At 42.7% G+C, this 24,230-nt stretch overlaps 1 protein-coding gene across 3 annotated transcripts in view; it reads left to right on the forward strand.

Annotated features, from left to right (window-relative positions):
• Positions 1-5,149: 5,149 nt before the first annotated feature.
• Positions 5,150-24,230, forward strand: part of LVRN (laeverin) — a 60,096-nt gene continuing 41,015 nt past the window's right edge. For all 3 annotated transcript variants that reach the window (XR_005054608.2, XR_005054610.2, XM_036993731.2), the window contains exons 1-4: positions 5,150-5,997; positions 19,456-19,598; positions 20,657-20,796; positions 23,952-24,078. Coding sequence is in view for 1 of the 3 variants with exons in the window: in XM_036993731.2 (XP_036849626.2) it covers positions 5,300-5,997; positions 19,456-19,598; positions 20,657-20,796; positions 23,952-24,078 (1,108 nt within the window). In the remaining 2 variants the exon portion in view is untranslated. The remainder of the gene's footprint in view (positions 5,998-19,455; positions 19,599-20,656; positions 20,797-23,951; positions 24,079-24,230) is intronic.

Raw genomic sequence — 24,230 nt, forward strand, 5'->3', positions numbered from 1 at the left:
GGCGAGAATCCTAGAGGGGTGGAGTGTGGGTAAAATCGTAATATTTCCAGAATATCTCATCTGGTTTTGGTACATCTGCATATCAACAGGCGTTCAGAGGTGTAAAGAAGTAGGCTTCAGTGCATTTGCATCTTTCATCTCCATATCAACGGGTAGTTACCTGGGCAACAGAGGGCTTATCTGTACCTGAGAGGTGAGGGGGAGGGCAGGTGTGGTTGCTGTGGGAGCAAGAGAGAGAGATGGGCTGGACGGCAGTTTTGTAAGACCCTTTCACCCCAAAAGAGCGTTTTGTGGTCAATTTATTTGGTCACACTGAATCCATAGTGAACTTGCCCAGGCTGAAACCCATTATCCAGACACTGGGACCTCCACAATCTGTATACTGGCCTGCCTGATGGTGTCCCATAGTTCTCTTTGGCACTGTTCATTTTTCTTCATTCTTTTTTTTCTTTCTGTTACTTAGACTGGATAATCTCATTTGTCCTATCTTCTGTTGCATTAATTTTCTTCTTCCTGATTCAAAACTGCAACTGAGCCTTTTTTTTTTGTAGTGCATTTTTAAAATTTCAGTTATTATATTTTCAACCCCAGAATTTCTATTTGATTCTTTTTAAAGAATTTCTATCTCTTTATTGATATTCTCTATTTGATGAAATATCATTCCCATGCTTTCCTTTAGTTCTTTGGACATAGTGCCCGTTGGTGTTTTTAACATATTTACAGTAGCTAATTTAAAGTTTTTGTCTCATAAGCCCAATGTCTGAAAGTTCCAGGGAACATGTTCTCTGTGTATGGGCATACTTTCTTGTTTCTCTGCATGTCTTATAACTTTCTTTATTGGAAATGTGATTTTTTAAAAAATGTGACAACTCTGAAAAAAAGATCTGTTTGTTGCTGCTGACTGTTGGTGTCATTTGTTTGCTTACAGACTTTTTAAAGTCAATTTGTTGTAGTGATGGTTGCTATCTCTGTTCAGTTAGTTGAGTGTCTCAGTGGTTAAAGAGAGATTTCCTCAACTACCCGGGACCAACAAGTCTCCCAGTTTTTGCCAAGGGCTGGAGGTGTATGTTGAGGCTTCCTTTCAGTAGTCAGCCAGGAAGGTGACAACTCTGTCTTAATCTTCACATCCAGCTTGAGCAATGCCTCAGGACCAGTAGAGAGTTTAGGGCCTGCGCAGGTCTTTTCTGAGTGTGTGTGTACAGCCTTAGTCATATGAATAGCCCTGTACATGCATATGGCCCTCTAGATTTTTAGGAATATGTTGAAGCTTTTCAAAATCACCTGTAGGTATCTAATTCCTGAGCTTTTCATTTTAAGATTTCTGATGAGCTTAGTGTTTACCTTAATTGTTTGCCTATGGCAGTTACAATGTTAAATAATTACCTGTGGTTGCTTATAAGCAGTGCCCCTGGGTAAAGGCTGTTCCTGGTAGGTGAACTCTGAATCAGGTCAAATAGACAGCCTTGGATGTAGAGTCTTCCAGAGAATCACCAGATAGTTGATGACAGTACTCTGAGAATGAGACTTTAAAGGGACTTTAATGCTTTTATGCTCCTTCCAATGGATACCAGGCTACTGATTTTCAACGTGATAGCAGGCTGCTGATTTCTAAGGCTACTGCAGAGCTGAAAAGAGGGAAATGAGAATAAAGCAAGTTAAAATGCCATAAAGTTCACAGTTTTTAACTGAAGTGTGGCTTCTTGAATAAGCTCTCCCTGGATTGCTGCAAGCTTTTGGTTACTTCCCAGAATTCTGAAATAGTTAATTCTGACAATTTTCCCAGTGTTCACACTGCTTCCATGGAGGAAAGGATTTTCAGTGGTCCTCACTCTTGCCTTTTGGATATCTGGTTTATTCTTGATCAATTTATGATGTGCTAATTATAAAGTCTAAAATTCTTCCTGGAGATTCCTACACTTAGTTTCTTTATTGATGGTTTGCAACTAGATTTATGGATCTGACAAACCTGGCTGATTAAACCTGACTTAAACCCAATTTTTCTTTGAGCTTTCTGTAAATAGGATTCCTCTCACAGACCTTGTTGGGTCAAACTGGCAACACCACATGGTCCATTTATACAAATAAAGGCTCTTGGAGCTTGCATACAGGATGTCTCTCTTATCTCCAGTACGTGCCCCTATTCTCTTTCTCTTGCTGCACCATATCCTTTGCCTTTAAATAAAAGCCTATGTGAAGATATTCTCTAGAGTCTGATAAATCCTTTCAAATAACCAAACTGGGAAAATCTTTGCAATGGTATATCCATACAATATAATACTATGCAGCTGTAGAAAAGAATATGAAAGATATCTGTAGACTGATATGGAAAAATATCCAGGATATATTGTTAAATTAAAAAACAAGGCGTAGAATTGCATTTTAATATTCTGTATTTTATGTAAGAAAGGGGAGAGATACAAGGGTATATAATTATATTTGTAGATTTGCATAAGGAAATGCTGAAAGGATACACAAAAAAGCTATTGAAATTATTAACTAAGGAAGCAGTGGAAGCAAGGTACCTCAACATATAAATTTTCATATTGTTTTTATTTTTGAATCTTATGAATATACTATCCATTCTGCAAAATTAAATCTGAAAGCAAGTAAAGAAAAAAAGAGAGGAAAAATGAAGTGATATGACCTAAAGGAGATAACAAAGTATTACAGGGGTTCATAATAAGTATCAAGAAATAAAGATGGAAAAAATAATAGACATGCCAAAGTATAAACATAAGCAACATAAATAGTGCCACAAGATAACAGGTGAAGTTTCTCCTGAGCAGCAGACGAAAGGCTTGGAAGATTGCTTTAGCTCAGGCTTTTTGAACAGCAGCGCTGAGGACACTTTGGGTAGAATATTCCTTTGTGGTGGGCGGCTGTGGTGGGCAGGGTGTTTAGTAGTGTCCCTTGCCTCTACCCACTAGACGCCAACAGCATCTGCCTCCCAAAGGTATGACAACCACGAATGTCTTCAAACATTGTCAGATGTCCAGGCAAGGAGGGGCACCAAAAGTGCCCCTAGTTGAGAATTACTGTTTTAGGTGATCTGAATAGTAAGGAGATTTTCTGAGCAGCTCATTAAAAAAAAAACAAACTTTTATTTAGTGACTGTTTTCCTGGCAACTGATCTATGTCCCAGAACTACTTTTTCATTGGGATGTCAAGTATTTCATGCAATATTTTCCAGTTCTTTTTTTTCATTATTAACATAGCTTGACTCAGCCACTGTATTATTTTGCAGTTTCTTTGAATGACATTAATGATCTATCAGAAATATTTCCCTTTTAATAAGATATTCAAATTGCTGAATCATTTGGTGTGATTTTATTACTTTGAAACTTTTCATGTAGAAGCCAGTCGCTATTTCTTTAAGAAATGGAATAAAATATTTCTGTCCAGGTACACACTTTCCATAGAGTTTCTTACATAAAATTGAGATGAGGGACACCTCTAATAGGAATTTGAAGGAATTCTATTTCTGACTCCTTTTCTTTCTTCACCTTTCTTTGGGAGTCTGGAATCTTTCAAAATCCTTCAAGAAATTGCCCAGGGGGTAGTAAAGACAATATTTAATTAGCTCGGCATCTGTGGCAATCGCCATCTGACAGTGACCTACATCCAGAGGCCCCTGCTAGCTCAGTAGCTCACAATTCTGACAGCTTGGCTTGTGACGTTATGCAGAGAGACACAGAGAAACTTCTCCCTCACCTCTAACCATCATCTTCTGCGAGCGACGCATGTTGTCATAATATTTTAAAATATGATTGTTCTGTTTCTGCAGAAAGCAAATCAAACCTGTAATCAAGAGACTGGTCCATAGATGACTGCATAACCATCTGCGTGATCTTGGTGTCCAGTCTCCTTTCTCCTCCTGTCTTGTTCTGGAGGGTTGGCCTGTTGTCGTTGATGTGATTAATTTCAGTTCGAGGAGCGGGTTAGATCGCCTTTCCCAGGACAATCACCTAGGTCTATACCCTGTCTCTGAAGTCAGGTGGAAGGGTGTTCTCACTGGAAGGGGAACACTGTTCAAAGCAGGGAAGTAATGACAGTTTGATGGCTGCAGTAGAACTCTTTCGGGAAAAAACTGGGAATCTGAAGCCGGGATACATTCAAATAAATCTTCGGCCAGCAACAAGATCCTTAACCGCTTTCTCTCCCTCGTCCCCAGCGCCTCCTGAGGACTTGCAGCCGCACTCCCGCTCTCCCGAGTGCGTGCGTGCAGACCGGGAACTCGGCTCTCGGGCGGGGGAGCTCTCCCAGCAGCACCCGCCAAATGGCAAACAGATGCCCGGCCTGCCAAAGACCTCGCTGACCAGGGCACCGCCTGGGAGACCAGTTCCAGCGCGGCGGTTTCCGAGTGGAAGGCTGTCTTATTCTCTTATGCTTGAAACAGGCCGGTTTTGAAAACAGGACGTGCCCCGGGCTGGGGTGCGCAGAGACAGGCGCGGCTTCTGGGGCTGGAAACCCGGTCCCCGGCAGTTGCAGAGCTAAGTGGAGGCTTCCTGCCGGGCCCCTCCCGGAGATGAAGCGGCCCCGAGCTCTCCTTCACCCAGGAGACTCAGGTGCCACGCTCCCCGGTTTTGTCGCCCCCTCTTCCAGTCCCACTTCCCAAGCTCAGGCTCCCGGACTCCCGACCTCGATTCCATACGCGCACTGGCTGCCTGGTCCGCATGATTCCCGAGTTCATGCAGGAGGCTGATTTAGGGCAAATATGTGGCCCCGGAAGTTAGTTCTGACTGCGCGGCGGTCCCTCACAGGGTCGTTTCAGAGCGCGTCCCCCAACATCCAGGCCCTTAGGTCCCCGCCCCACCTCCCAGCGCACGAATCCCGGAGTGGTGGCCAGCAGGTGTGGTGCCCGCAGACCGTCCCTACAGTCGCGCCGCCGACCGTGCTCCCTACCTGTCTCTTTCCTAACACCCGAAACCGCCCCGGGGCACACCCAGCAAATCCCATGAATCCAAATATCCCCGTCGGCGGTGTCCAGATTCGAGTTTGGCCCGACCGTCCCCTCCCCGCGCCGACTCTGCAAGCCTCTTCTATGCGGTCTTTCCCTTCGGACCAAAGGGGCGCGCGCTCGGATGCGCAGGGTCCGCCTCCCCCCAGGCTCTCGCGGGGCGGGGGTGGGTGGGCAGGGACCTGGATCTGATTAGCTGGGAGGGGGAAGCCGTGGTCCCTGCCGCTCTCTGCAGTCTGCCAGGCTCCTCGAGCACCAGGAGGGACGGTGCAAGAGAGGGGCCGCGGGGGTCCTATCGCTGAGACCCCACCGCCTCGCCTCACCCCCACCTGCGGCCCGGCCATGGGCCCCCCTTCCAGCTCGGGCTTCTACGTAAGCCGCGGGGTCGCCCTGCTGCTGGCGGGGCTGGCCGCCGCGCTCCTGCTGGCGCTGGCCGTGCTCGCCGCCCTGTACGGCCACTGCGCTCGCGCTCCCGGGTCGGAGCTGCTCGACCGCTGGGTCCCAGAGGCCGCGCCCTCGTCGCCGGGCGGGCGGGAGGAGCCGTCGCCGACCTGGAAGCCGGGCCCCGCAGGGGCGCCGGAGGTGTCGGCCACACCTGGCCCCCGGCGCCCCCCGGGGCCCTGGGACCAGCTGCGCCTGCCGCCCTGGCTCGCGCCGCTGCACTACGAGCTGGAGCTGTGGCCCCGGCTGCGGCCGGACGAGCTCCCGACCCCGGGACTGCGCTTCAGCGGCCGCGTGAACATCACGGTGCGCTGCGCCGCGGCCACCGCGCTGCTCTTGCTGCACAGCCTCCTCCTGGACTGCGAGGGCGCCGAGGTGCGCGGTCCTCTGTCTCCAGGCGCGGGGGATGCCACCGTGGGCCGCGTGCCGGTGAACGACGTGTGGTTCGCGCTGGACATGCAGTACATGGTGCTGGAGCTCGGTGAGGCCCTGCAGCCCGGGAGCCGCTATGAACTGCAGCTCAGCTTCTCAGGCCCGGTGTACCAGGACGCCAGGGAGGGACTCTTCCTCAACGTCTATACCGACCAGGGTGAGCGCAGGTAAGGGCTGGCGGTCCGGGTCTCCTCGGCCCCTGCTCAGGCTGGGGGCCCAGCGGCCTACCTGCGTCTAGGTGCGCATCTCCCGCCCTCCCCCCGAAACCCCCAGCCCAGCCCAGCCCTCGAGACGCTTTCTTCTAGAGCCGAATGGGCGAGGGCTTCTTTATCCCCTTCTCTCCTGGCAACCTGCTCAGAATAACGGCTTGGACACCGTGCTCCTTCCGCTGGCCAGTTTTCAGCCCCATTCCAGCAGATCCAGTTCGTTTCTACCGTTGCGCTATTTAATGTTGCCGCTACAACAGTCGTCTATGATCCTCTTGAAAGTCCTTTTCCCTGTAACCTGGAATTTCTTTACTTCAGTGAGCGAATCCTTTGCTACTCAAAGTTTGGTCCGCGGACCAGGAATAGCTGTAATATCTGGGAATTTGTTAGAAATGCAGACCCTTATAGGTCCACCCTTGACTAAAAGAGGATCAAAATACGCGTTTTAATACGATCTCGGATGATTCCCAGATGCTAAAGTTGGAGAAGCTCGGGGACCCTCGCGGGCTCTGTGCGCTCCCCGAGCGGCCCTCAGCAACATGCTCTGCCTTTTTTCCAGGCGCTCTGTAACTGCTGCCCTTGCAACAAACGGACCCACTGTGGGGCTGTTTGTTCTCATATATACTTATTTCTTTCTGCTAAGGCTCTCCAAAATTTCGGAAACCTCTTTAATTTATCCCCTCTCAACCCCTGCCTGGGGCGCGCATCTCATTTGGCTGGTGAGCAGCACCCCACATACACACCCAGCTTCACCGCCTAGCAATCTGAACCGCGCTGCAGAGCTGGGGAGCCCGCGGTTTGGGGTTTCTCCACTAGAAAAAAATTAAAGCGATGACAAACGACCTCCCTCTGAGTTTGCAAGCTCACGCACTGTGCAGTGTACATGTGCTCTCTTTACACTCATTTGGGATAATGTCTCCCACACGGAATGTTGCCCGTTAAAAACTCCCTGTTTCACGTTCCGCGACCACATGACCGACCTCGGGCAAGCGCCGTGGAAATGTTTTCCGTAAGAGGTAGATACCAAAACGGTAATTTTTCAAATGGAAGATCGCCTTCCCTCAGGCACTGGTGGAGCATGTGCAGTTGACATAACTGCATGTTCTTCGCCCTTTATTATTAGAGAAAATGTTCTCAGATGTTTTCTGAGGGAGAGAAACCTATGAAATTATCCCCCCAAATCATCTCTTGTACTCTTTTCAAAACTTCAGGAGTTTGAAAAAAGTTTAATAAGCAGTCTTATTGGATGTGTCTGTCATCTGTACTTTTTGTTTCGAAACTTACGCCTGGTTTTTCTATTTTGAAAAAGCATCAATGCTTGACAAATAGTTTTGAAAGAGTTCTCATTAGGATGATGTGTTACTGGATTTGTGGGCACTGGAAACCTTTTGAAATAACTGTGTATGTAGTTCAGGATGCAAGAATTTTCAGAGGAAAAAAATAGAGGCTCCTGGGATGCATATCTGTCAGTGTTTTCTGCTGTCAGTTAGTGAATCTTCATCTGTTCACCACCTTGTCCTTCTCCTTGTTTTAATGGGGTTATGGCTCAGATAATTGCACCTGCAAGCCCAGGGAAAGAAGGTCCCTTTCCATTTTTTTAGAGTGCTGCCAACTCAGTGGTAACCAGAAATCATATTTGAAAACTTTAAAATTCAAGCATGCAAAAATCTTAATTAAGTCCTACAGATTAAGGTAGAGCTCCAGAACTGTGGCATCTTAGAGGAGCCACCACCTCAGAGTTGTTCTGGGTTTCTGCTTCTGAAACCAAAAGGAAAAGATACCTGCCATTGAGCTTGAAGCCAAAGTCACAAAGAACCTGGACAAAATGATGGCTTGTGGTAAGGCAGAGTTAGGAAGCCCAACAGGAGAGTTGAGCTATGTGACTCCAGTTCATCTCTACCTCTCTGACTTAGTTGCATTGTTTATGGAATAGAAATAACCAGTGTCACAGTTGTGAGAATTAAATGAGAAAGGGGACAGTGACTGGCACACAAGCTGTGCAGTGGTGGCTGCTATCATTAGCTCAGGGTATAGTTGTTAGGAGCTGCCTGCTGTTGTCTAAACATGGTAGACGTGTTCCTGGTAGAGTTTAAGAAGATTCTCAGGGAAGAAATTGCTTACTGGTATCTCTAATTCCAGCTGCAGGGGTTGGAACATGTTCACCTCTCTCCTTGGTGACCCCTTATCACAGTGCTGACAGGCTAAAGCTTTTAAATAATTTTACTCAACATCAAGGGAAAAGAGAAAGTCATTAAAAACACACATACAAAATATTATGATCTCACACTTCCATGATGTAGGCTATGGTTTTCTAGCTTCAGCCGTTCCTGGGGATGCTTCCCACCTGTTCTCTACCTTTCTCCCCTTGGCAGACGCCATCACATTTCTGCCATATAGGAACCATCTGCTGGGTGCCTTGGAAGCGTGCTTCTGTGTGTCAGGGTCTGGTTCCCTCCTGAATGGATAGAAAGTTGAAAACAATATCCAAATGCTAATGTCTCTCTAAGCAGCATTTCCCAAACCTTGTTCACTGGCATATCACTATTTCAGATTTTGCCATATTTATATGCCCTGGTCCTCTTATTTGCTTAAAAAAAATAGTCTGTCTTCCCATTTAAGCAAAACTATTATGTAGACTTATTAAAAAGCAACTCCATATCATTACTATAAATAGAAAATCACTTGTGATTTATAGAAAGTAGTGGCACAAATTTACACAACAAAAACAAGATGTTTTAAGTTCTTCCTCATATTATTGCCTGCTGAAGGATCTGAAGGCTCTGATTGGGAGGGTTGTTCTCTGTTTATTTAAAAGGATATTAGAATTAGGTATTCAAGATACATGACACCAAACCAAGTCTTTCTCTTGACCTATTCAGAACAGTTAGTTCATAGAATTGGAAAATGACTGACTTTCTCATGTGTGAGTCAGATCTATATAACAAAAGGCTGCCAAAAATCTTTCTCCATCTATACTTTGGGAACTCCTGCATTGCAGGAGTGGTTCACCAACTTCTAATGTGCTTCAGAATCACCAAAAGAGCCTATTAAATAAACAGATTCCTGTAGCACACCCTCAAAAATTCTAGATCAGTACAGTCATGTTCACAGCAACTTTATTCACAATAGCCACAAGGTGGGAGCAACCCAAATGTCCATCCATGCATGAGTGGATAAACAAAATGTGGTCTATACATACAATGGAACATTATTCAACCTCAAAAAAAAAAAAAGAGGGACATTCTGATATACACCGCAATGTGAATGAACCTTGAGAACATTCTTTAGGGTCCTTAGTCAAATTCCTGAAGACAGATAGTAGGATTCTGGTTGACAGGGGCTGGGGGTGTGGGGAGCTGTTCTTTAATGAAGGACATTTTAGTTGTTTTCAGCTTGGGGCTATTACAAATAAAGCTTCTATGAGCAATTGTGTATACGTTTTTTGTGAACAAGTTTTCATTTTCTTGGATAAATACCCAGCACTGAAATGGCTGAGTTGTAAGGTATTTTCATGTTTAGTTTTTTAAAAACTGCCATTTTTTCCCCCATAGCGTCTGTACCATTTAACATACCCATCAGCAATGTATGAAAGTTTCTCTGCATCTTGGCCACCATTTGGTACTGTCACTGTTTTTTATTTCAGCTGTTCTGAAAGATGTATAGTGATATCTCATTGTGGCTTGAATTTGCATTTCTCTAGTGGTTAATGATATTGACCATCTTTTTGTGCTTAGCATCTGCACCACTTTTGATGAAATGTCTGTCCTTGTCTTTTGCCCATTTTTTAAGTGAATTGTTTGCTCTGTTATCACTGAGTTCTTGGAGTTCATCACATATTCTAGATCTAAGTCCATAGTGAATTATGTAGTTTACAAATGTGTTCTCCCAGTCTATGGATTGTCTTTTCATCCTCTTAATAAGGTTTTTCAAAGAACAAAAGTGTTTCATTTCAATGAAGTACATTCATTGATGATTTTGAAGTCATGTCTAAGAATTCTTTAAGACTATTTTTTAAGAGCAGTTTTAGGTTTACAACAAAATTGAGAGGGGGGTACAAAGATTTCTCATAGAGCCCCTGTACCCACACATGCATATCCTCTCCCATTTTCAACATCACTTAACCAGATGGTACTTCTCAGTTTTACCAATGAGCCCATATTGACACATCATAATCACCCAGTCTACAGCTTACCTTAGGACTCACTCTTAGTGTTACACATTATGTATGTTTGGACAAATGTATAATTGCATGTGTCCAATTTTCCGAAAATCCTGTTATCTGCCTCTTCCACAACCATTGATCTATTTACTGTGTCCATAGTTTTTTGCCTTTTCCAGAATGTCATGTAGTTGTAATCATACTATGTGCATGTAGTCTTTTCAGATTGGCTTCCTTAATTTGGTAATATGCATTTCAGTTTCCTCCATGGCTTTTCATGGCTTGATAGCTCATTTCTTTGTAGCTCTGAGTAATAATCCACTGTCTGGATGTACCACAGTTTATCCATTCACCTGCTGAAGAACATCTTGGTTGCTTCCAAGTTTTGACAATTATGAAAACAACTGCTGTAACTCTGCATGCAGAATGTTGTGTAGACATAAAATTCAGCTCCGTTAGGTAAGTACCAAGGGTCATAATTGCTGGATCACATGATAAAAGTATGTTTAGTTTTGGAGGAAACCACCAAACTGTCTTCCAAAATGAATTATTTTGCATTCCTACCAGCAATGAATGAGAGCAAATGAATGTTGTACCACATCCTCCTCAGCATTTGGTAAGTGTTCTGGATTTTGGCCATTCTAATAGGTGTGTAATAGTATCTCATTATTTTAATATGCATTTCCCTAATGACAGATGATATGGAGCACCTTTTCATAAGCTTATTTGCCATCTGCAGAATTTCTTTGGTGAGCTGTCTGTTTAGGGTTTTGGCCCTTTTTTTTAATTAACACATTTGTTTTCTTATTGTTGAGTTTGAGTTCTTTGTGTATTTTGGATAAGAGATCTTTATAAGAAGCGCCCCCAGAACCCATTGCAGAGAATGCTCATGCTGATGGCCACTTGCTCAGCTGGTCGAGGGTTGCCTAGTCATCTGCTAGCCGAGGTACTGGGAAAGTGAAAAGGAAAAAGCCTTGTGTTTTTATTCTTTCCTGGTCACTCAAATGGCCCTGGATAACAGAAGGGCTACCAAGTTGTCTTTGACCATTTTAAAGATGTAAAGAAGCCTTTTCTGAGTATCTTCCTGAGAATAAAATTAATTACACCAGTACTGAGAAGATTAGGTTACTGTGTTCTGCTTGTCCTCCTGAAGATGCGCTCAATCTTCCCAGAGGCCCAATGTTTATAGCACTAATCCCAGTCAATGAATAGGAGTCCTTGAAATCTCTCTTTCATTAGATGCTATTGTACCATTATGAGCTCTGATAATTTTTTTTATGTACCTCCTTATTTACTGCATGCAGGACTTATGTAAGGTATGGATGAATGTGAGAAGGAAGGCTCTAACCGCATGAAAAACAATTGGAAAACAGTGCAGTATTAGAGCTATCTCCTTTTATTGGCATAAGTGGACAGAGAAGGTATAGAATGAGTTATTTTGAGCTTACCATGGAGAAAATGCCTACCTTTTGTTTGAAAAATCTGAAGTTCATGTCTACATAAGAAATGCCAACTCTTGCCTAACCTGCCCACAACACTTTGAAGAGACTGTGCCCTATGCAGACCATGCACTAGACCAGCAACCCTCTATCTGCTCATTCCAGCTTTCTTATGATTACTGTTTACATGTCCCTTTACCTTTAACTTATAAATGTCTTGATATTAAAAGTGAATTTCCTATCAAAATGTAGTATTGGGTCTTGCAATCTGATAATCTGTGCTTTTTAATTTTAGTGTTTAGACTATTTACATATGATGTAATTACTGATTTGGTTGGGCTTAAATATACCATCTTGCTATTTGTTCTCTATTGTCCCATCTGTCCTTTGTTCTATTTTTCTTTGATTCAGTAGTTTTCTTATTCCATTTAATCTTAACTCAGCTAATTAACTATATCTATGTGTGTGGTGGAGGGGGAGCAGGGCAGGAGAATTGCCCTGCAGTTTACCATAGACATCCCTATCTTATCACAGACTACCATCAAATGGTATTATACCACTTCACATATAATGTATGAATCTTAGAACAGATCCTTCCAATGCCCGCCTCTTATCCTTTGTGCTATCATTGCTGTATATTTTACTTCTACATAGGCCATAAACCCCACAATATATTACTACTGTTTTTGCCTCAATTACTTTTAAATAAATTTAACAAGAGAAAGAAATCCTTTCTATTTACTTACAAATATATCATCTCCAGGGCTCTTCATCACTTTGTGTACATCTACATTTCCATATTGTATAATTTTATTTCCACTGGAGGGACTTTAATATTTCTTCAAGTACAGGTCTGCTGGTGATAAGTTCTTTCAGCTTTTTTTTTGGTCTGAAAAAGTTTCATTCTTCCTTCATTTTTGAAAAATATTTTTGTTGAGTATAGAATTCTAGATTGGCAGGTTTGTTTTTGTTGTTATTTTCAATTTCAACAGTTTGAGGATGTTATTTCCTTGCCTTCTGGCTTAGTTCCTGAAGAGAAGCCTATGGGTTTAAATTGTGGTTGGCCTTTTTTCTTTAACTATTTTTAAGATTTTCCCTTTATTGTTTTGAGTGATTATGATTTGCTTCAGTGTGGTTATATTAGTTCATCCTGTTTGAAATTTAATGAGCTTCTTGTATGTGGTTTATAGTATTTATCAAATTTGGAAAAACTTTCTGCCATATGTCTTAAATTGTTTTTCTTTCTTTACATTTCTATTGACAATTACATTCTTATTATCTATCAGACTGCCTGACATTGAACAAGTTATTGATGTTCTGTTAGTGTTCAATATTGTTTTCATTCTCTATTTTATTCCATCTGTTTCTATTGTTTTATCTTCATTCCATTGATTTTTTTCTTCTGCAGTGTCCAATATAATTTTAGTTCAAGCCAGTGAAATTTTCATTCAAGGTATATTTTTTAATCTCTAAAATGTCTACATTTTTATATCTTTCATTTCATTCCTCAGTATGTTCTTGTTTTCCTTTCTATCCTTAAGAATACTGAACATATTTTAACTGCTTTAACAGTCTTTTCTGGTAATTTCATCATGTCATTTTTAGTTTTGTTTCTGACTTCTTTTTCTCCAGGTAATAGTGCACATTTTATTGCTTCTTTGTATTTCTAGTAATTTTTAAACTGCTTACTGAAGTATAATTGACATATAACATACTGTATGTACTTAAAGTGTATACCCTGTGAGTATTGGCATATGCATACATACATAGTGGTGAAACTTTACAATTCCATTACATTTTCTAAATAAGTGATCATATGGTCTTTAAGGCAGTTTTACTTCTTTTCTACTTTAGATGTCTTTTATTTCTTTTCTTACCTTGTATGAATGCCTAGAGCCTATAGTACATCTTGGATAGAAGTATAAGTGCAGACATTCTTGTTTTTTTCCTTAGGGTGAAAGCATTCAGTCTTGTACTGTTATTTATTATTTTTTTCTGTAGTTTTTTTTTTGTAGGTTTCCCTTTATCAGTTTAAGGAAGTCCCCTTCTATTTCTAATTTTCTGAGAGTTTTATCAAGAATGGATGTCAGATTTTGTCAAATGCTTTTTGTGCATTATTGAGATTATTACATGTTTTTTCTTTTTTAGTTTGTTTATGTGGACAATTACATTGATTGATTTCTAATGTTAAACTAACATTGCCTTCCTAAGGTAAATCTCACTTGGTTTTGATGCATTATCCTTTTTATCTTTTGTTGCATTTGACTTACTAAAATTTTGTTTATAATTTTTACATCTATATTCATGAGAGATATTGGCTTATGGGTTTTTTTTGTTTGTTTCTTTTCTGGTTTTGTTATCAGAATACCCCTGGCTTCAAAGAATGGGTTTGGAAGTATTCCTTCTTTAATATTCTGGAAGAATGTATGTAGAATTGGTATTATTTCTAACTTAAATACTTCATTGAATTTCAACAATGAAGCCACCTGGGCCTGAAGCTTTTTTTGTGTGATGCTTTCAACTACAAATTAAATTTCTCTAATTGATATAGAGCAATCTAGGTTATTAATTTCTTCATTGGTAAGCTTTGCTAGTTTGGGTCTTTCAATGAATTTGTCCATTTAATCAAAGTTGCCATATTTTATAAGTATAAAGTTGTAAAAAATGTTCCTTTATTATTATTTTAGTATCTGTAGAATCTGTGTGATATCATCCCTCTCATTTCTGATATCGGTCATTTGTATCTGCCCTCTTTGGGGAGCTGGAACCCTGTCCTAGGACCACCTCTGCCACTCACTAGTTGTCTAAGCTGAACTCCAAAGCCTCAGCTTTTACATCTCTAAGAGGGTGGGCCTTTCCCAAGTCTCTTTCACTTCTGATAGCCAATAAGTTTGATCAGTGTACCTAGAGATTTATCTACTTTTTTAATCTTATAGAACCAATTTTTTGTTTCATTGCTTTTCTCTATGGTTTTTCTGTTTTTTATTTTAATGCTTTATGCATTAATCTTTATTATTTCCTTTCTTCTTTTTACTTTGGGTTTCATTTCGTTTTCTTTTTCTATTTTTTTAAGGTGGGTGCATGGGCATTGATTTGAGATACTTTTTCTTTTCTGATATAGACAGTTCATGCTATATGTTTCCCACTAACTACTGCTCTAGTGGCATTCCACAAATGATGTTATGTTGGGTTTTTTTTCATTAGAATTCAGTTCAAAATGCTTTCTAATTTCCCTTTGGATTCCTCCTTTGACTCATGGATTATTTGGAACTGGCCTACGTAGTTTCCAAACATTTAGACATCTTCTCATTTTACTGAGTGCTGCACTTTGTTATATTGCTTCAACAAGTGCTGAGCTCTTGGATAGGCACATACATTACTTGGCGATCCCCCTGATCCTTGGTCTCTTGAGGCTTGTGTTTAAGCCCTTTGGGAATGGATCTAAAGGTGCCTTTACTCCAGGGCTACTTTAGCTCATTGCTCAAGCATTAATTACCCTTCTGGGCAAACATCCATATATTCTGGAGATTTCTATACTTTGGTCTGTGGAAATTTGAACAACTATGTGAGCTCTGGGACCTGTGCAGTTTCCCCCATCCTGGTAGCTGTTCTTTTCCTGACAGCTTTTCTCTGCTTGACCTGAAATACAGATTAATACTTGACCACAGGCTCAAGGGGGAGTCTATGCATATTTCTGGGTATCTTTCTCTGCATACCTATCTCCTCTCTTACATTCTACCCTGCGAGTTCTAGCTGTCTGGGTCTCCCTGAGCACCAGTCTCTGTCTCCTCAACTCAGCGAGACCTCTGAATTCTGCTTCAGTCCCCCTCTGTGCTGCAGTTTAGAAACTGTTTCCAGGTAGAAAGGGTGATTGTAGAACTCACCTTGCTTGTTTCTCTTCTTTTGGGAATCATAGTCCTGCGCTCGCTTCCTATTACATAATGTCTGAAAACGGTCGTTTCCTATGTTCCATCAGGTTTTTTAGTTGTTTTCAGCAGAAAACTAACTCTAGCCTAGGTCTTTCCCTCATGGTGGAAAACCGGTCTCACGTCTTTCTCCCAGTTTTGAGACTCTGTGAGACAATGTATAATATCATCCTTGTTCAAAGTGTCCTTTAGGAATACTTCCTGAAATTTCTGCTTATGCTCCTTCATTTATACAAGATAGGAAAGAACATGGTGGTATTTAGAGAAATGGAAATAGAAGAATGAAGAGATGGGAGTGGCTTGCTAGTGTGAAATGACTGGAGAAAATAGAGTTCTTCATTTGGGACAAAGTAAGACAAGAACAGGATCCAAGTCAACCAATCTGCAGGTGTGGAAGGCATGAACAGAGAATTGAAAAATACTTCCAGTCACTGTTTATGCTAGGAAATCTGGCACAGTTCTTAGGGTATGACACACAAGAGAAAAACTTGAGTAATATTCAGAAATAATTCAGAAGTCTCAAAACAAGGTCAGTGAATTCAGGTGCCAGGCACTTGATGCCGTATGGTGTCACAGAGAAAAAGGGCCAAATCATTATCCTACAGAGGTATTGAACCCACATTTTTCATGTGACTGAGCAGTTTTCTCTGGGAGATGGTTTTTCTCATCAAAGATTTAGATCCTCTGTCTTTTGAAAATGACTAGCCTATTGAAAGAGCACACCTCATAGTTCAGTAAAAGTGTAACTGTGTTTCTCCCACTGTGCTTTTACAATTTAGCCTCTGAGACAATAATTCCTGCTCCTGTATGAATACACTAGCAACCCATAAATTCCTGCTCATTCTTAGGTGACAGAAGATCTACAGCCATTAAGTCACAAACACCAGCCAGTTGCCAAAATTAGAAAATCCAGTCCTGGGTGATACTCAAAACACTGAACTTAATTGACTGCTTCGTATCCCTTTGTCCCCTGTGCCCTCGCTTCCCCAGGCTCAGCCTGGCTTCTGGATGGAAACCTGACATAAGGTAAAGTGTTGTGGTCCCTCCATTTCTCCAGTGTATGTTTCTAGTGCTCACTTTCCATCTTGAGAGCTGCTATTTCAACCCCACGAGATCCGGTGGGACTGGGGAGACAGGGAGAGGGGACACAGAGGCACTCCCTCCTTGAAACGGTCCTTTGTCAGTTGGTCTCACTCTGGTTGAGTAGATGCTCTTTTCCCTTGAGGTGTTGTTTCCCTGGACTCTTCAGTCTTCCCACTGTTGCTCTTTCTCATACAATTGCATTGACCCTGCAGGGCACTTGTCTTATTTCTCTGTTCTGATGGCCACTTATGACTCTTTCCGCAGTCCCTAGACACCGGGGAGGGAGTCTCCACCCTGCTCCAGCCTCCTGCAGGTGGCTCTGTTAGATGCAGCCCAACACCCTCCCCATCCTGCCTCCCCTCTGTGTCTCAGCGCACACAGCCCCTCCAAGGAGCACTTGCTCATCCCTCGCCTGGGATGGACATGCATCCCAAGCAGCCTTGCTCTTCTGGTTCTGCCTCCAAAGCAGTCAGTTCTCCTACCTTTCAGTTCCTGCCCCTAGGAGTTAGACTCCAGCCAGTATCAACGTTGGGTTTCTCAAGAATGAGTTGGGCACCAGCTTTTAAGTCTCTCAGCCTTAGAAAATTCTGCTGCTGCTCTGAGTTATCTCCTTCCCCCAGGTCATGATTAGAGGTTTGCACCTCCTCCCAACTCCCTGACAGCATGAGGGCTTAGAAAAATAATTACCCTCCCCAGGAAATCTCTTCTCTGATAATTTTTGTCCCCATTTCCTGACCCTTCTTCTCTGCCCTTGATATGCTCAAAAGCCAAGAGGGGCCCACAGGCCACTTGCTTTGAAAGTCTTCACAACATGGTTTGGTACTTTTCTTTGGAATTTTACATCTGCCATGTTTTTGTTGCCTGGTGGAAACTTCAGTTTTAAGATCCTATTGCACAAGTAATAAACAAACATGATTCATGGGCCAACCCTTGAACCACAGTCCAGTGGTGTAACATCTGTCTTTACTAAACATTCTGATTTCAGAGTGTGTTCTTGTTTTAAAAAAAAGAATTGGGGGCACAACTCTCCAAAGAGTCTTATTTAATTCTTTACCAGCTCTGCTATTTAGCACTTGTTAACTACATCCATAGGCATACAGTTCATGAAATAATTTGGAATGAAGTGCCTTACTGAGTAGGTATTTTTATATGGTAGGAGATGGACCCCAGAAGGCATTATAAGGTCTTGACTACTAAGACCTCTTCCAGCACAAGAAAGTGATGAGTCCATGATCTTCTGGCTGTCCAAGAGATCAGGAAAGTGGCTTTTCAATACTGAGTCCCAAGGAAACAAATTCCCCCAAGTTAACTCCCTTGCCAGCTGGGACTTCATAGGCACCATAATAGCATGTTGTAGTGAGGTTTGAAGGGAGGAGAGAGTGGTGGATGGTTCTATTTTCTGAGGTCAGGATATCCTTACAGGGTTGTTTGAGTCCCAAGGAAAGAAAGAAGAGAAATAAATAACAGCCTTCAGTCCCCAGATGTGGCATAACCAGATTGGGTGTGCTTGCTGGCTGGCCCTGGTCTTTGCAATTAAGACTGAGAGCCAGAAAGACTGTGTGTTATAGGGATTGTTCCCTTTTTGTTTGTTTGTACAAAACCAGGGAGGGAAATAGTTGAGTAAAATCCAAGACAGCTTCTTTTATTTCACTTCTCTGGAGACTTAATCATACAATTGGAAGGCACTTGCTTGATTCTGGATTTGGTGAAGTTGTGACTCGACGCTGGCATCTCTTATCTTTTTGAACCTATAGCCCTGTTGATGAGCATGAAAGTTTCCTTACAACAATAGGCATTTGTCGGCTTTCCAAATATATAAGTATATATATTATATAGTTGGATGTGCTTGTTCACTCTACCTAACATTTTTTTATGCTAATATAGTACCATTTGTACAGGTGTCCTTGTATTTATCTAAGAACTGAGCCTCAAGCAGAGTAAATGCACCAGAGACATTAAGTCTCCAGACCTTAGGAGAAAAAAGGAATTTAGCATCCATGTAAAAACAGGTACCAGGTCACGGAGTCTTAGAAAGTGGGATAACGAAAATGCGGGTTTATGTTGAAGAGAAAGTTGTTTGCTCGGACGCATCTCTTGTCAAATTTAGGTGGTGCTAACAGAGAATGAAACTAACAGTCTCCTTGTTTGCTCAGAATACTCTTGTCCCTAAGCTTTTCCCTCTAAATCTCCAGTGCACGGTGGGGTAATGCCACTTTTTGTATTTTTCCTTGGAGATGGGGAAGGAATAGTAGAGATCTGAAAAATCTACACATATGTAAATGAAAGTCGTTTTGTTCATTTGGCATGTGCCCACTTTGTTTACCCCCAAGGGTGCGCAAAATAAACCTTTTTGTAAGTTTCAGTCAGGAAGAAGAAGGAACACATGAGTAAAAGATAAAAATGTTGACATTCTTCAGCTGACTTGTGCTTTCATGGAGGATGAAGGCAGTAGACCGACCGTTCCCGAAGAAGTAATCCTTGTTTAAAAAATAACTGGTTCTCGGAAGCCTGGCATTGCGTATTTGCTACATTTGTTCTTATTGTTTGTGAACGGTTTAAAAGATGTATGATGTAATGAAGTTAATAGGATTTTCTGGTCATTTGGTGTTTTAGGTCTTACAAGAGTTCTAAGGTGTAGTGAGGATTGCGATGTGCATAATGGGGGGGTAGTGAGGAAGATGAGGAAAACATTCTAGCTTCTTCCTGCATATAATCATGATCTGCGCCCCCTCTCTTTCTCTCTCTCTCCATATATATTGCTTCTTATGATTGAAATAAAAATAAATAGATTTTTCCCAAAAATGTATTTCAGGGCCCTTTTAGCATCTCAGCTGGAACCAACATTTGCCAGGAATGTTTTCCCTTGTTTTGATGAGCCAGCTCTGAAGGCAACTTTTAATATTACAATTATTCATCATCCAAGTTATGTGGCCCTTTCTAATATGCCACAACTAGGTAGGTAATATTTCCTTTCATCTCATATGTATGTATTTGTATACATGAACTATATATGTATTTATTATATATTACATTATATATAACATCTATATTAACTACATATGCACATATAGAGTTACCACTGAAATAGTTTTTAATTCGATAGCTTTTCTAGGCAATGCATTGGTGATGTATTATAATTAGGGGGGCAGTCACATGGGGTATGTGTCAGCACCTGTATCTTGGAGATTCTTTTTGCATTAGAAGCTGGGGGTGTTATATTGTTCTTACACATTGGCTGCCTGTCTGCCCATTAGTCTGGACTTCAATATTAATCATTAGTGATAACAAGCTAGTGGACTTGGTTTGAATCTGGTGCACAGATGTGTTTTATTCAGCTCACATAATTTCTTTTTTCTTGATTGAATTCGTACTCAACTTTTAAAGATCCAGAGATTCCTTATAAAAATCAAGATTCCTTGAAAACTTACATGATCCCACAACCCTAGGCCTGCAGCTCCTACATGACCATGTTACGGCTGAAAAGAGGCTGCATTTTGCAGGCTGGGCCCACGTCCCGCAGCCAGGCACAGTCCTCAACCAACTCCCTGTTAGTGGGCGCCAGCCTGGTTCACATCAAGCACCTGGCTCTCACAGGCATTTGAGTTTGTGATTTCAGACTTAAAGGCACCAGTCTGCCTCCAGCGAAGACCTAACTGATAGCTGGAAATGGAAGAATTGTACCTTGTTGACCTACCATGGGCATGGGCAGCTCTAGAGAAATGGACACAGTGTAGAAACAGTAGGAGTGGTTGGAAGAAAGGAGGAGGATCACGGGCCTGACTCAGTGCTCACGCGTTTGGCTCATGTGTTTAACTTAGGACCAGGATGCTGTCTGTCCTTAGCTCTTCCTAATATGGTTTCAATAGTCTAATGGATAGAGAAATCCAAACTGCTGGCATATGGGCAGCATTTGGGAAGAAATAGCTAGCTGACAATCAACTTGACAAATTATCTCAAAGGTAGATATTCTAGCTTAGGTTTACAGTGATTTGGACTAAAATCAATTTCTCTAGGTCAGTCTGAAAAGAGGGATGTTAATGGAAGCAAATGGACTGCAACTACCTTTTACACTACGCCCCACATGCCAACCTATTTAGCTGCATTTGCTATATGTGACTATGACCACATCAACAGAACAGAAAGGGGCAAGGAGGTGAGTAGGGACGACTCTCCAGGTAAGGGCGCATTTGTGCTGGCTGCAGGGTGCTCATCCACACTGTCTGCATCCTGGGGCGATGCCTACCTACCCCACCGTCACCTCCCGGTTCTCATTCCAGCTTTTCCCAGGCCGCATGAGAGCTGAGTGCGGCTTTGCCTTCGGGATGCAACGATCCCACGCAGCGCTGTGGAGTGAAGGCTGCGCGTCAAGCCCACTCAGGGCATGTGCAAGTGCCCTCTTCACAGCTCTTGCTGTCTCTCAGAGGACAGGAGAGAAAGGGAAAGTGGGCACTCGGCGCCACCAAGCTCAGGTTGGCCTGTGGCCTACAATGTTAATGCAGCTGTGAAGTTGGGGCAGCTCAAAATGTCTCGCAACCAGTATGGCGCAGGCAGCAACGAGCCAGACGGATGCCAGCCATGAGCAGCCGCTCTGCCTGAAGTGGTGCGGGCAGTGTAAATATCTTCCCTGCTCAGAGGCAGTGCTGCTGGGTTTCTCAGGTCTGGGGTGTCCAGCACGTCCCCAGACTTGTGGAAGGTAGGCGCCTTGTCTGGGAATCCCCAGTCTTCACCCAGTCACACCCGTGTTGCATAGCAATCCTTGAGGAAAACATCCAGGTTGTTAGGGCAGTACTATATATGCTGGGTCACTCCCTACCTGGAGTGTGCAGGTAGGTAAGGCCAGTGCCTTAGGCCGGCTCTTCTCAGGCAGACCAACTGCAGGGGCTGAGCAAGATCGGCCCTCCGGCTGGCTCAGAGCTCTCCTGGGCCCAAGATCTCCTGGGCTCGTAGCACTGACTGATGGGGACAAGGAAGCTGTAGATGAGCCAGGTCTCTCACCAGGGAGAGCATCACTCAAACTGCTCCTGTACTGCGGCCAAGGATGGATCCGTCATCTGGCCTTAGGGGCCAGCGGCAGCTTGTTGTTGGCCTCAGCTGCGGGCTTCAGCCTGCTTTCCCTTGCTGAGTGACCACTGGTAGGTGCTTGGTACACACAGATATAACACTGGCCAAGTCAAATGTTCATGACGCATATTGATGAATCTACTCAGGCTTGATTGGGAAGCACCTGCTTTGTACCTGATGTGAAGGAGTGGACTCAGAGCTGAGTGAACCTAGCTGGTCTGGTGGCACCTACATCTCAAATGCTGCCATGCAGTGAGCAATTCCTATAAAAGGACCAAATCCGCTTCTTTGTGAAAGATTACCCTGAAAAGAAAGCCAGCTGCCTTGGGAATAAAGAGGACAGGGAACTTGTCAGAGAAAGTGACGTTCTTAGCCAGAAAATTGCAATCTGGGATGAGTTGATCAGTGGAATGCTGAATTTGGCTCTGGCTCAGCTCCGTGAAGCAAAGAAATACACTGTATACTCTACAGGGGAACCAGACTGAGCTCTTGGAATAGTGTCCAGACAGCACAAAAATCACTCACTAAGAAAGAGATAAAAATGTAGTAAAATTGAAAATGTGGTTAATGTGTGGCAAGAGGTTAAACATAGGAGACACACAACCAAGACACACAACATATGGAAATAGCATATTTTGAGTAGAATTTAGCACACATGGGCACATGTGCAGACACTCCAGTCTTGGATGTTGGGGTCTGCCATGTCCAGGAGGGCCGCGAGCACACATGTGATTCTGAAGACACTTTATGGCTGCATCTCCACAGTGTTCCTTAAAGGGTTGTGTTCCTCACTGCCCCACCAGGTGCCCCCCACCCCTCCCATGTGGCTTCATATCTCTGTCATCTGCCTCCCTTTTGGCTTGTGGAATGGTCATTTATGAGAGGAGCTTTATAAACTGAATGTTAACATACACACGTTAATTGTTACTGCCGCTATCTCCCAAAAGTCTACAGTTAAAATGTGCACATTCTCTCCAGTGTGGGGTGAGGGGTGATTCTTCCCACTCGGTAGTGTGGGCTTTGGTTTAGCAGTTTCCCTGTTGCCTCCAAAGTTTAGAAAGAGAGGTGGGGAGAGTAACTTTGGTGCAGGGGCAGGCCGGACTCCTGGGCCCTCCTTCCCTGGATATGGAGGCCTCTGCAGCATAAGGGGGACCCAAAGGAATGAGGAGATCAAGGCAGGAGGCTTCAAGAAACAGGTGGTTGCATTTTGTGAAAGAGGAACATTCCTGAAGACCTCATGTAATTCCAAATTCACATAATTCAAGACAAATTTTCGAGCAGAAATAAAAGCAAAGTGAATGTTGTTGGATTAGAACAGCCTGCAAATATTGTGCTGGGTTTCGTTTTCTCAGCTTTTTCTCTAATGTTTTGCAGAGAGTGCCTTCTCAAATTATCTGTGCCCACATCAGGACAATTATTTTAATTCCCTCCTCTTTAGCTTTCGTGCCAGGATGATTGGGTTTCATACACGTTCTTTGGCACAAATGCTAGCAACTCCATTAAAAAGGCCTTAGATGGTACAATTGTGGGGAATAAAGTGGTTTCATATAAAACTAAGAGTGAATATTAAAACAGCACATTTGTCATCACAATCACACAAATAAATTCCCAAGTACCCAAACAACAGCACAGTTACATGAAAGTAACAAAACATGGAAGGGATTTCTTTTTACCTGCTACAGTGACAATGTCATAAACAGAGAATATAATTCACTTGCTTCAACAATTGTAAAATCGTAAGACTTTTGATGAACTTTTTAAAATCTGGAGACTTAATCTGATTGCAAATTCTGAAAAAAAAGATGGGAGTACAATGGTTTCATTAACAAACTACTTTCAATTTGCATGATTCAAATTTGTTTAATACATACCATACTGTACAACCCCCACTAACCGTGCAATTCTGTTTTGGAACATTGGAAATAGGTCCTGAAATGGGAAGCAAGAGACCCAGATGTCCCTTTACTCTCATACCATTCCAGGGATTGTTTTTGATTTCCAAAAGTTTTATGTGTTGTTTTAAAAGATTGAAATTAACATACTTTCCAGGGAACCACTGTCTGCAACTTAGCAAATAGCCTTCTGGGCTTTTCCCAGTGCATGTACAAATTGAACATCTTATTATGCAGCTTCTTCTGAAAAGGTAAGACTTTGACTCCAGAGCATCAGGGAATTGGAGCACACAGGCTGGCACATCCCAAAATCATGACTGCTTTTCCTAATTGCTGCTAACCTGTTTTGATTTAGATACGCATCTGGGCCAGGAAAGATGCCATCGCAAATGGAAATGCAGACTTTGCTTTGAACATCACAGGGCCCATCTTCTCTTTTCTGGAAGATTTATTTAATATTAGTTACCCTCTTCCCAAAACAGGTGAGGCATCTTCCCTTCCCATGCAATTGGTCTCCTTTTACAGGGGTCCTGGTCTGAGGTCAGGTTTGCAGATGAGCTCCAAGCACCCATTTTTACCATTTAGCTGCTGTTTTTAAGTTAGCCTTGCTGGCGCCTATTCTGATGTCCTACAC

Source organism: Manis javanica, chromosome 14 (genome assembly GCF_040802235.1).
Source record: "Manis javanica isolate MJ-LG chromosome 14, MJ_LKY, whole genome shotgun sequence".
NCBI classification, from domain to species: Eukaryota; Metazoa; Chordata; class Mammalia; order Pholidota; family Manidae; genus Manis; species Manis javanica.